The sequence below is a fragment of the Hordeum vulgare genome, chromosome 2H (genome assembly GCF_904849725.1).
Source record: "Hordeum vulgare subsp. vulgare chromosome 2H, MorexV3_pseudomolecules_assembly, whole genome shotgun sequence".
In the NCBI taxonomy this organism is placed as follows: domain Eukaryota; kingdom Viridiplantae; phylum Streptophyta; class Magnoliopsida; order Poales; family Poaceae; genus Hordeum; species Hordeum vulgare.
The window spans coordinates 633,043,147-633,055,448 of record NC_058519.1 but is presented as its reverse complement, the minus strand read 5'-3'; the positions used below and the strand labels follow the sequence as shown (position 1 = coordinate 633,055,448).

The 12,302-nt window shown below is 43.6% G+C and overlaps 2 protein-coding genes and 1 long non-coding RNA gene across 4 annotated transcripts; all 3 read left to right on the top strand.

Annotated features, from left to right (window-relative positions):
• Window positions 1-831: 831 nt before the first annotated feature.
• LOC123428112 (wall-associated receptor kinase-like 8) lies at window positions 832-5,914 on the top strand. 2 transcript variants are annotated; one of them, XM_045112280.1, is made up of 4 exons: window positions 832-987; window positions 1,080-2,759; window positions 3,953-4,060; window positions 4,473-5,914. In XM_045112280.1, the coding sequence occupies exons 2-4, from the start codon at window positions 1,778-1,780 to the stop codon at window positions 5,672-5,674; spliced, it is 2,292 nt and encodes a 763-aa protein (XP_044968215.1). In that variant the 5' UTR covers window positions 832-987; window positions 1,080-1,777; the 3' UTR covers window positions 5,675-5,914. The 2 variants fall into 2 exon arrangements, with proteins under 2 accessions (XP_044968215.1, XP_044968214.1); XM_045112279.1 differs by having other exon boundaries at window positions 1,065-2,759.
• Window positions 5,915-8,790: 2,876 nt separating this feature from the next.
• LOC123428115 (acyl transferase 1-like) lies at window positions 8,791-10,406 on the top strand. The gene is made up of 2 exons (XM_045112283.1): window positions 8,791-9,308; window positions 9,412-10,406. Exons 1-2 carry the CDS (start codon window positions 8,868-8,870, stop codon window positions 10,300-10,302), a joined length of 1,332 nt encoding a protein of 443 aa, XP_044968218.1. The 5' UTR covers window positions 8,791-8,867; the 3' UTR covers window positions 10,303-10,406.
• A 103-nt stretch (window positions 10,407-10,509) lies between these two features.
• Window positions 10,510-11,043, top strand: LOC123428117. The gene is made up of 2 exons (XR_006622481.1): window positions 10,510-10,541; window positions 10,883-11,043. It is a non-coding gene; the product is annotated as an uncharacterized LOC123428117 (long non-coding RNA).
• Window positions 11,044-12,302: the final 1,259 nt, after the last annotated feature.

Below are 12,302 nucleotides of genomic sequence, written 5' to 3'. Positions count from 1 at the left end.
GAATTATGCGCCAATTCACAAGAAAATACTTGAAAATAGTTTGTAATATAAAATATTGTTTGCACTGTAAAAAAATGTTTATAAATAATAAAAAATGTTTTCGATTTTAAAAATGGTCCCAAATTTATAAAAAATTTCACGAATGATCGAATGTATGCAGTTCAACAGTAATGCTTCTGAGTCTTTCAGATTATATACCTGAGTGAATTTTGAAGAATTAATTGTCAGGGTGGATCGGAATATTATAGTATATTTTAAAAAATGTTTCTTGAAATTCAGAATAATTCTTTGAGTTACCAAGTTTTTTGAGAACCATGATATTTTTTAAAAAATATGAACATTGTTTCAACTTGTGAATTGTGAATAAAACTAAAAGAAGAAATATTTTCTTGCATTTGTGGACAAATTTTCGAAATCATGCGATGAGATATGAACATAATGTGGTCATCACCATTGAAGATGGTGGGTTTTCCTCCCGTTGCAACGCACGTGCCCTTTTGCTAGTATTTTATGTAAAGTGTTTTTTTAATATATATAGATATATTTAGAACATTTGCAAGTACTCCCTCCATTTCTAAATATAAGGTTTTTTAGAAATTTCACTACGGGGCTATATACAAAGCAAAATAAATGAATCTATATTCTAAAGTATGTCTATATACATTCATATGTAATCCTTAGTGAAATCTCTTTAAAGACTTATATTTAGAAACGGAGGAAGTTTAAACAAAAGTTTAAAAAAAAACACAGGGCGAGGCATAGGGGCGCCACACACGGCGGCCATGCCGTGCTGGCATGTTCGGCAGCACGGCGCCTGGCGGCCGGCGCGGCGAGGGCTGTGGGTACGCAGGAGACCGGTAGTCGCAGGTCAGTGCACCTCTTCCTCCCTGATCGAGGTGGTTGGTGGTGTTCGTGGAGGTCGGTGGACCTCTTCCTCCCCGAGGTGGTTGGCGGTGCTCATGGAGTCGGCGGGGATCAGAATCGATGGTAAGCAAATCGTTACAAACTGGATATTTCCCGTGAATTGAAGATTGAAGTCAGTAGTTCCGTGGTTTCATTTTCAGTTGCCGACGGTGCAGGTGAGGTGTTCGATAAAATGCTCTTCCGGCCGAGCGGAGGGGTCGATGGCGCCTTAGGCGGGGTCAAGCTGCATCCTGCATCGAGGTACATTGCTCTAGGCCGGCCAGGGCCGGTCATCAAAATTACCATTGCCTGTACACTGGGAACCTTCAGCGAGGCCTTCCACCGAACCCGGATGGCACGGTGTGACCACTGACCTGACCAACAGTGGCCAAAGTTGGGCGCGAGTTTGAGTTTCCACATAAAACACAAGGTTGTCGCATCACTGATTGTGTGCCACACTCGTTTCCCCTTCCTTTCCAAGTCATAGACTTTTCCTTGCCCAAGAGACACGTTTGAGCTCAAGTTTAACAAAACATTACTGTAGAATGAGGACGGTACTAAATCAGCTAGCACTAGACGGGCAAAACATGCTCATAAATATTGATTAGTACTGGTCTATATGACTATATCCGTGCAATACTGTACCTGACCTGGTCGACGTTGAAGTCAACTGACAAGATCAAAGTTTTTCTGCTTATTAAGATATGACCAAAGGCAACTACTGTAGTCAGAGTGACTCGTCTAGCTGGTGCCCTACTAGCTCAGAATGGACGTTGAACTTGAAGTCAAGTAACAAGACCCAGCATTTATTTCTTCTACATAAGAAGAGTTCGATTCATAACCAAGCATACGTCTAGCTAATTCATAACAGCTCATGCTTAAGTTGCAGGAGAAGATGATCCTTCTCCTTCCCTCCATTCCTTCCCCACAAGCAAAGCTCCTCCTGCCAATACTACTTGTACAGATGGCACTTCAGCTCCTCGTGGCAAAGGTTGCCACCGCTGGTCCAGTAGCCTTGCCCGGCTGCCTGGAGGCCTGCGGCAACGTCACCGTCCCCTACCCTTTTGGCTTCCGGCAAGGCTGCTTTCACAAGGGCTTCAAACTCACCTGTGATGAGACACGCCACCCTCCGAAGCTGCTCCTGAGCGACGGCGTGGAAGTGGATGCCATATCCCTCTCGGGCGGCAAGGTGCGTGTCCAGAGCATGATTGTGAGGCCTTACAGAAACATGACGCGGCCGCAATCTCTCGGCTTTGGCGTCGCCTGGCCCGACGCCGCCTGGCCCGATTTGAATACTGGAGTGCGACTGGCGGTGTCAATCAAGCACAACGTCTTAGTGGCCATCGGGTGCAACCTCGTCGTCAACCTCGTCGGCCAAGAAACAGTTTTTAATGGCAATGCAAACGGGGATATCTATAATCAGTATGTAAGCGCATGCGCTGCGCTGTGTAACTATGATGGGACGGATTCAAGTGAGACCTGCTCAGGCTTCGGCTGCTGCCAGACGACCATCTCGCAGAGTTTTGCTGCGTACGGTGTGCAGTTCAAGCAGTTGGACAACAGTCCGTCCGGGGTTGCGTTCATAGTCGATCGCGATTGGTTCAACAGGATCAACGTCAGAGCCATACAAAATAGTACCACATTTCATGATTTTAGCGTGCCCACGGTGCTGGAATGGTGGCTGGATGTGGAAGGCGATCGTGACTTGCTCGTGAGGGATCTCCGTTCTGGGTCTGGTTGGAGATGCATAAGCTTGAACAGCCTCGCTCTCAATGTTAGCGATCACTACGGTGCAGTAAGTTGCAACTGCTCGTATGGATACGAAGGCAATCCTCACATCGTTAATGGATGCCAAGGTACCACCCCTACCACTATAACTACTATACTTCCGACACCCCTCTCTTTTCGAGAACTTCATCTATTAGCAGCAGTATAGTTGACATTTTAAAATGTAGCATATCTGATATCAGGCTTTTATAGCGACTCACAACTTTCTAAAACTACCGAGTATAACACAGATGCACACAGATACACACACCACTATATGCATGCGTTTACACATCGCCGTTGAAGATTGGAGTCATGAACTATCAAACTAGACAAATTAATAACAACGATCTTGCAAAAGTCTTCTAAGGAATTGGTTGACTGTATTGTTGTTTTATTTTCTTTGTATTTACTTGTTTTTTATTGGATGGAAGTACCGTAGAACGATTGCTCTATGGTCAGTGCTTAAAAAAGAATCATGCAAAAGAAACATTAATCATAGAAACTTCATAAGAATAAACTTTGCTAGTTCTCAGGCCATGATGTTAAATTTCTAATGCTTCATTAAATTTGTAATGCGCCTTTTGGTTCATATGTTAAGTAAACCTATAAACTATGATGTTGGGCATTGATCCAAAAGCGAGATTGGCAAGAAGTTCAGAAAGGCGGTGAATGCATGATGAACAGATCTCAAAATCTCGTAGAAATGAAATTGAATACGACAAGAATTTTCACTTTTAGCAGCTCAGCAGCCTTAGCAATCTGAAACCTGAAAAATTACATGCTCTAAAAACGGGCCGCGGGCTTTTAATCGAGTCGAAGGGTAAGCCGGGTGGATCAGTCCCTAAAATCTGGGGGCTAGAGAGATGGCAGGCAGGCGTCAGCTAGGCGCCCAGGCGGGAGCTGAACAGCATTGAGATAATTTTCATCACTAGGCGAGAGCTATGCACCGGGCCCAGTTGTCCACTATGCCATAGAGTTTTCAGAAAAGAGTTATGTCTGCTAAATAGGCACCTTTTTCGTTGCACCATCAGAAATATTTGTTTCTGACAGCGGTTCCCTACTGTCGTAATGAGCACACAATTTTTTTTTATGAAGCAATTCGGTCACCTGAAATATTTAAAGATCCCGGTGCTCAAAGCAGGGCCAAGACTTCCCTTTGAAATTTGCTCTTGTAGAATATGCAATCCTGTCCGAAAATTACTTGTTCAATGTTTTGAGGCTTGAACTGCACTTTGAACATGCTCTGCCTTTTAACTGAACTTGTCCTCCCTCTTTTCAGATATCGACGAGTGCCTACAGCCTGATGTTTATCCATGCGACGGAACCTGCACCAATATGCCAGGGACACACCGATGTACACCAAAAAAAAGTGCCAGCCGCCTTCCAGGTATAAATATAACTCACTCACTTGGTAAAAGTTCTTGCTTAATGATAATTAAGGACCATAGAATTACGAAATTTTCTGTTATGTAGTACATTAGTAGAACAGCTACATAAATGCTACTCCCTCCGATCAGAAATAAGGGTAGTGGTTTTAGTTCAAATTTGAACTAAAACCACGACGCTTATTTACGATCGGAGGGAGTACTAATACATTTTCCAGTTTAAAATCAGTTTTCTTAATGCTGTGAAAGCATCACCATTCACAAACAAAGAGAACACAAAACTAGTAAACCAAGTGATCAATGATATGGAAAATATACTTCCAATATGATTGCTCTGATAAATATATTTAAGTTCAAATTTGTGAAATGCAGACATCACGTACTACTATCAATCCTTACTATCATTATCTGCAGGTTTGATTGCTGTAATTGCAATTAGTGCTGGTTCTGGCATAGTGCTTTCTCTTCTGGGTATTTCCAAAATCACCAATAAATTTAAGCAAAGAAGAGCCAAGAATTTGAGACGAAATTTCTTCAAGAAAAATCATGGATTACTTCTACAACAACTAATCTCTTCAAATCAAGATATGGCAGAAAGAATGAGGATTTTCAGCTTGGAAGAGCTGGACCAAGCAACCAACAAATTTGACCATACTCGCATCCTTGGTGGTGGTGGCCATGGCACAGTGTATAAAGGCATCTTATCTGATCAGCGTATTGTTGCCATTAAGAAGGCCAAAATTGTCGTTCAAAGGGAAATCGACCATTTTATCAATGAGGTTGTCATACTTTCACAGACAAACCATAGGAATGTGGTGAAGCTCTTTGGCTGCTGCCTAGAGACAGAGGTTCCTCTACTTGTTTATGAGTTCATATCGAATGGAACTCTCTCATTTCATCTCCATGGCCAAAGTGAGAACCCGTTATCATGGAAAGATAGGTTGAGGATTGCACTGGAAACTGCAAGAGCCATTGCATATCTACACTCTGCTGCTTCAATATCAGTATACCACAGAGATATCAAATGTGCAAATATACTCCTTACTGATACTTTAACATCAAAAGTATCAGATTTTGGAGCTTCAAGGTCTATTGCAATAGATGAGACAGGAATAGTTACAGCTGTCCAAGGAACCCATGGTTACCTTGATCCTGAATACTACTACACTAGTCGACTAACGGAGAAAAGCGATGTTTACAGCTTTGGTGTCATCCTAGCAGAGTTACTGACAAGGGTGACACCAGTTTTTGCTTCCCATTCGTCAGAAGTCACAAGCCTAGCATCACATTTCGTGTCTCTTATAAGGGACAATCGATTATTAGATATTCTGGATACACAAATTGTTGAGGAGGGAGGGGCTGAAGGTGCTGAGGTGGTCGCAAGACTCGCAAAAGCATGCTTAAGTTTAAAAGGTGAAGAAAGGCCCACAATGAGACAAGTGGAGACAACACTTGAGGATGTTCAGAACTCAACAGTCAATCTTAGTTCTCAGATCACAAGAGTGAACCGGAATGCTGTAAATGATCGGTCATACAAGGGATGCAAAGGCAGCGAAGTAACCAGAGTATACAGCTTGGAAAAAGAGTTCATCCAATCATCTGAAATCCCAAGATGATTTTACTTACATTGTGAAGTGTTATTGCTATTATTAGTACGGGTGCCAATTGGGAACTCTGAATTATAACCATGTATGTAGTTCATATACTACTGGGCCATGTATAATTCTGCATGTGAATGTAAATAAATTTATTCTGGGTACACCGTTTAGTGTTAAAACATCTAGTTCTTGACACCGAGTTTCAAAAGCTTTTGAGAATATATGTTCACAGGTATCTATGAATGTACATTCTGTAAATATACTTAGCATACATTTGTTGAATTTGCGCCGCAGAGATATGAAGAGCGATGGATATTATCTATAAACAAACTTCTGAAATGCTTTATTGTAGGTACTTTTCATTGATGAGAACTTGAGAAGGCAATGCAAATTTAGCATTGCCTTGGAAAACCCATAACTTACGGATTTTGATTTATGTGAAGGTATGAGGCACACATACATCGCTTGTTAAGCCCCCGCGTCGCTCATTGCCATGAACGTGTTGTAGTAACGCGCTAAAACTATTTTAGTGCGCGAAACTTTTGTGCGTCTGTTGAAGATGCTCTAAGAAGATAAGAGAGAAAGATACGGTGTTAGATTAATTATGGGTACACACCCTCCAAACACATATTTTACGTCTTGGTGAAAAATTGTAGAAAGGGTTTGAACACAAGATTATTGCTTGTGATTAGAAACTCACTTGTCACTGCTCTAAAATATCTCATGTGCGTAAATAACAAGCACAAGAATCAACCTTTGATTGGTTAGGAGAGGGTGGTGGTACTCCAACATTATGGAAGTTTGTTTCCCTGGTGCTAATGTTTGATCCTTGATGCCTTTGCTCTATTTAAGGACAATGACGACGCACATGCCTCTTCTACCCCATTTGTTTCTAAATATAAGTCTTTTTAAAAATTTCACTACAAGACTACATACGATGTATATAGACATATTTTTGAATATAGATCCGTTCATTTTGCTTCGCATGTAGTCACCTAGTGAAGTCTTTAAAAAGACTTATATTTAGGAATGGGGGAAGTAGTTCTCACACTCAACATGGCTTCTTCCCACCTCACCTCTGCATCTCTACTAGCTGCGCTACTCATGGTCGGCATGGCCACCGTCCTGTTTGCCACCGCCGTCGACGGCATGGACACACATGAGGCCCGCAAACATCTCCACTTCTACATGCACGACGCCTACATCGGTCCCGAACCCACCGTCGTTCTAATCGTGAACGGGACGGGCCATCCAGTGAAGGGCTCCGACGGCGGAGCCCGGTTCGATGACACGGTGGTCATTGACGACCGCCTCACCGAGGCAGGCCCGGCCCTGAGGGGGGCAGGGGGCGGCCGGCCGGGGCCCCCAAAACTCAGGGGGGGCCTCCCACGTAGCTCATGGGCTAGTAATGCTAATCCATGGGCCGTAGCTTTTGGGAGGTAAGTGGACGTGGATGCAAACAACATAGAGATTCTTCCAAATTCCATCATGTAGCAATCACCAGATCTACGCCGCCCTTTTATCTTTTAGTAATTTCCTTCCTAATTTGATCACCACTTCGTTGTGTCCCGCAGTACCCTGATCGTAAGATGCATTCAGTAAGACCATCTACATCCGGACCCCTCAAACCGGGAGATCCTACCCGCCACATTCTGCGGCAGGGAGGCGGTAGCATGCATAGGGTGCTCGCGCCAGCTGGGCCGGTCCAGTTTTTTTTCTCAAAAACATCTAATAATTTTTTCTCTGTTTCTTTTTTTTCTTTTCTTCTTATTTCCTTTTTTTTTCTTTTTTGGTTCGTTTTTTCTATTCCTTTCCTTTCGTATTAGATGCAAAAAAATAATAATTCAAATTTGAAGAACATTTCTTGAAAATTCAGAAATTTTGAAAAACGATATTTTTTTAAATTTAGAACATTTTTTTAAAGCAAGAACGTTTTTCAAAATTTAAGAATAATTTTAGAACACAAACTTAGATAAGAAATTGAACAAAATTTTGATATTTCAAACATTTTCTGAAAATACTGAACACTTTTGGAAAATGGCAAACATTTATTTGAGAATACCGAACAATTTTTTAAAATACCAAACTTTTTTGAAGTTATCAATGTTTTTTAAAAACAGAAACTATTGAAAATTTAGACCATTTTTTCTAAAAATCAAAAACAGTTTTCCATTTTTAAGAACAATTTTAGAAAATCCAGAACAGTTTTTGAAAATCCCAAAGATTTCTTGAAAATTCAAAACATTTTTTGAAATAGCATTTGTAGAACATTTATTTAAACTCCGAAACATTTATTGAAAATCCATAACATTTTGTTAAAACAAAAAAATATTTTTTGAATTTAAGGAACAACTTTTGAAAATCCCAAACATTTATTGAAAATGCAGAACATATTTTAAAACAGAAATAGAAAAAAATAATAAAGAAACAAGAAAACAAAAAAAAATGGATCAGGAAACCTTCTAGAAGTTTTCTGAAACCGGAAAAAAACGGATGGTACCAAGTGTGAAGCCCCGGCACCGTTTCGCAACGAGCGGCGAATAAACTGTAATATTTTGCAATCATATATGAACACTTAGGGCCTGTTTGGTTCCCAGTCACACTTTGCCAAGTCAAAATTTGGCAGCCACAGTTTAGTTAGCATATTATTTTTTTGCGACACTTTGGCTTGCCATACTTTATTGCCGTTATGACCCATTTGTCATAGAGTTAATTTTTTTGCCAACTTTTGCCAAAGTTTGGCATTCATTTTTTCAGCCACACTTTGTGGCTTGCCACACTTTAATGGCTTGGCACACTTTTTCTTGATAAAATTAGTCTTCAACCAAACAAACCCTTACTGTGCTGGAGAACCGCTATGATGATTATATGGGCGAGCTTTCGCTTCCAATATGATGATTGCTTACGCGTCTTTGCTTGTTTCGTTGAGCTTTTGCTGCTACTTATTTAAATATTATGATTATTAGTATTCCGAAAAAAAAGTATAATTGTTAATAGTACTACCAGTGCCTTATCTTCATTTGTTTTTGTGCCTTATCTTCAGATGGATCACTTGAGTAATTAAAAAGGTTAGAAATGGAAAAGGCTAGTACTATATTAGGTGGATAGGGCAGGCACGCCTACCCTTGGGCGGCACGCGATTTATTTATTTAGCCAAAGTAGATCGAATCATTTGCCCATCATCTGCTTGACATTACGGCTACCTACCTACATGGTGCGCTTCACGGCTCGCCGAAGCGCACCGGAGCTGGTGGTGCCGGCGCGGCCGACGCCCCACGAGGTCAATACCCTCTCCGACATCGACGACTTCTCCGAGTGCCGGTACTACGCCTCTGCGATCGAGTTCTTTAGCCGCGACCCGACGGTGGACAACGTCCACCCAGCCAGATCAATCGTGGCGGCCCTCGCAGCCGCGCTGGTTTACAACTACCCGATTGCCGGCCGCCTCCGGGAGATCCCCGGCGGCAAGCTCGTGGTTGACTGCACCGGCGAAGGGGTGGTGTTCGTGGAGGCTGACGCCGACGTGTCGCTCGAGGAGCTCGGCGGCGGGCAGCCCCACTATCCGTGCGCCGAGGAGTTTGTCTGCGATGCCGTGGTCGAGCGCGGCAGTGGCGCCGTCGACGTAGTTGGCCGGCCGCTCTTCTACATGCAGGTACGAAGTGTATTTTCCTTTTTCTTTTTGGAAGACCTCGCAGGTACGTACTCTGAAATAGAGTAAGTAGTATTTAGTGTCCAATTTATTTGCATATATACAGGTGACGAGACTAAAAGACGGTGCATTTGTGCTGGGTTTCCAAGTGTGCCATGTCAACGGCGATGCTGCCGGCGTGACGCAGTTCATCAGGGCGATAGCCGAGTTGGCACGCGGCGAGGCACATCCTTCCATATCGCCGGTGTGGGAGAGGGAGATCTTCAAGGCGCGTGACCCACCTCGCGTCCGGCATGACGTCTACCCAGCGTATGACCCATCGTCGCCGAGTAAAACTGTCCTCGGCGACCATGACGACGTTGACGACCCGATGCTGTCGACGCCGACGGAAGATATGGTTGGGCAATACCTCTGCTTTGGCCCCAAGGAGCTCGCCGCTCTACGCGGGCATGTGAATATGGCGCAGCCATGCACGACGTTCGAGCTCTTAGCCGCATTCCTGTGGAGATGCCGCACGGCGGCGCTGGGCTACCGTCCCGGGCAACGCGTCCGGCTCGTGCTCCGTGTGGACGCGCGTGGCAACGACAGGTGCAAGCTCGACCCGCCGATCCCGAGAGGGTACTACGGCAACGCGGTCCTCCGGCCGATGGCGGAGGCCGGAGTCGACGATCTGTGCAGCAGGCCTCTGGAGCACGCCGTAGGGCTCGTGCGGAAGGCGAAGCTCTGTGCCACGGAGGAGCACTTCAGGTCCATGGTGGACATGATGTCGTCGGCGCGCACGCACGAACGGTTGGTAGCGAGTCGAGACAAAATTGACAAAAATGATCCCTGGGAAAGAACTCACAGAGTGACCCTTCAAAGAAAATATTTCACCCGACTAACCCTTTTGTGTGACGTCCGACACCTAGGCGCCACACTACACTGTGTAACGCCTAGCTGTTCGACGCCACACCCCCCGACCACCTGGCAGAGAGGGCCCATCCCTCAGGCCATGTGACGCCTAAGCCTCAGGCGTCACGCATTGTAATATGTGGCGTCAAACGCTTAGGCGCCACACATTGACTTAACAAGCACGGGCCAGCCCCCCTCCCCACCCCCTCCCCATTCCCCTCCCTCATTCAAACAGAAACACGCACGGCGGCGGCTGGCTCTCATCCAATCCCTAATCCCCTCCCCCCATCTCCTTCAGATCTGGTGATTTCTTGCTTGGATTGATTCTCCAAGGTTGGCTACTAGGTAATCTCTTTCGTTTCCCATCCTTCTATCCAAGTGGAATAGGTTTTTGTTGAGTAGATTGATATGACTAGATTGATATGAGTAGTTAGGATATGAGTTCTTAGGATTTGAGTAGTTAGGATATGAATACATTCATATGAGTAGTTAGTATTAGTAGTTAGTATATGAGTAGTTAGGATATGAGTTCTTAGGATTTGAGTAGTTAGGATATGAGTAGATTTATATGAGTAGTTAGGATATGAGTAGATTCATATGAGTTCTTAGGATTTGAATAATATGTAGATGAGTGGATTAGTAGATGAGTAATTTTTTGAATATGAGTATTTTTTTGTGATTTGTAGGATGGTGTGGCTTCTGAATGATGTTTATGACGTTGAACACCGGGCCTATTTTATGTCGGAGAAGAAAATGGTAAGTAGATCATATGATAAAAAATCATGTATTTAATAAGCACTTGAAAATGTAATGATATCACTTACTCCTATCTGTTTGCAGGAGCTTACGTCCATGAAGATCCGGTCTCACGGGGCATCGTTTGTAGTGCAGTTCGATGAGCGGTACACCCCATACATCGAGATGACATGACTCCTTCCATTCATTCAGCTTGTGAGTCGGTCAACGCCCAATCTGAACGCTGCGGCAGTCACAACACTTATTGATCGTTGGAGGCCGGAGGCACATAGTTTTCACCTCCGGACCGGAGAGATGATAATTACTCTTCAAGATGTTTCCATGATCACCACACTTCCGATCAAGGGGAAGCCTCTTTGTATGAGCACTGATTCCGAGGGATGGCGGCAACAAATGGAGGCCCTTATTGGTATGTCGCCTCAGGAGCCAGAGGTAGAAGATGGAGGGAAGAAAGATAGAGTCCCGGCCGGCGCTCCTTTCACTTGGATTGCCGCGAACTTTGCTCATTGTTCTAAGGACGCAGATGACGAGGTGATCCAGAGGTATGCTCGCGTGTACATGTGGTACGTATCTCTAGGACTATCTTCGCTGACGGCACTCGCAGGAATGCTCCATGGATGTGACTGGAGGCGTTGACTGTTTTCGACAAAAAGTTTAGTTGGGGCTCGGCCGCACTGTCTTACTTGTATCGGAAGGTAATAAATTGTTAATAGTAAGTACTCTCTGTTATCGTTTTTTGCTAAACTGATGCATGTTTGTTGTTACTTGTAGTTGGACGATGCTTGTCGCAGGACCACAAAGGACGGTGGAGTTGGTGGTTGTATGCTCACTACAAGGAATATGCTAATACACGACGCTATTTTTTCGTCGCTACATCGCTACGGTTTTTAATTTACGACGATCTCATGACGAAAAACCAAACGTCGAAAACGGAGCGTCACAAATGAGTAGCAGCGACGTTTTGATCCTGGATTGTCGTAACCTTTACGACGATTCTAAATCGTCGTTGGCAATCGAACTCAGTCCTAAGTGGCAGTCCTACGTGGCAAAGTTACGACGAAATCAAAACGTCATGGCTGAAATCAGCCCAACCCATTTCAATTGATCACATGGGCTGGTTTTATTTTTTTTGGCTTTAGCCTATTTACAGCCACTTCAGCCAGGGCCCAAATACATTTGGTCCAGTTTCAGTTTTGGCCTTTTTTATTTTTGATTTCAGCAACTTTTTGTTCTATAACTTGGTTTCATTTCTATTTGTTGGGCCTTTTCAACCCAATTATTTGTCCAATATTAAATGCAATATTATTTCATATTTAAATCAAGAAAACTCCAAGTCGAATTAAAATCATC

Coding starts and splice junctions, on each gene's coding strand:
- LOC123428112 (XM_045112280.1), top strand. CDS start 1,778: ATGCTTAAGTTGCAGGAGAAGATGATCCTTCTCCTTCCCTCCATTCCT. Junction 2,760..3,952: donor CATCGTTAATGGATGCCAAG/GTACCACCCCTA, acceptor CCCTCTTTTCAG/ATATCGACGAGTGCCTACAG. Junction 4,061..4,472: donor AAGTGCCAGCCGCCTTCCAG/GTATAAATATAA, acceptor CATTATCTGCAG/GTTTGATTGCTGTAATTGCA.
- LOC123428115 (XM_045112283.1), top strand. CDS start 8,868: ATGGTGCGCTTCACGGCTCGCCGAAGCGCACCGGAGCTGGTGGTGCCG. Junction 9,309..9,411: donor GGCCGCTCTTCTACATGCAG/GTACGAAGTGTA, acceptor GCATATATACAG/GTGACGAGACTAAAAGACGG.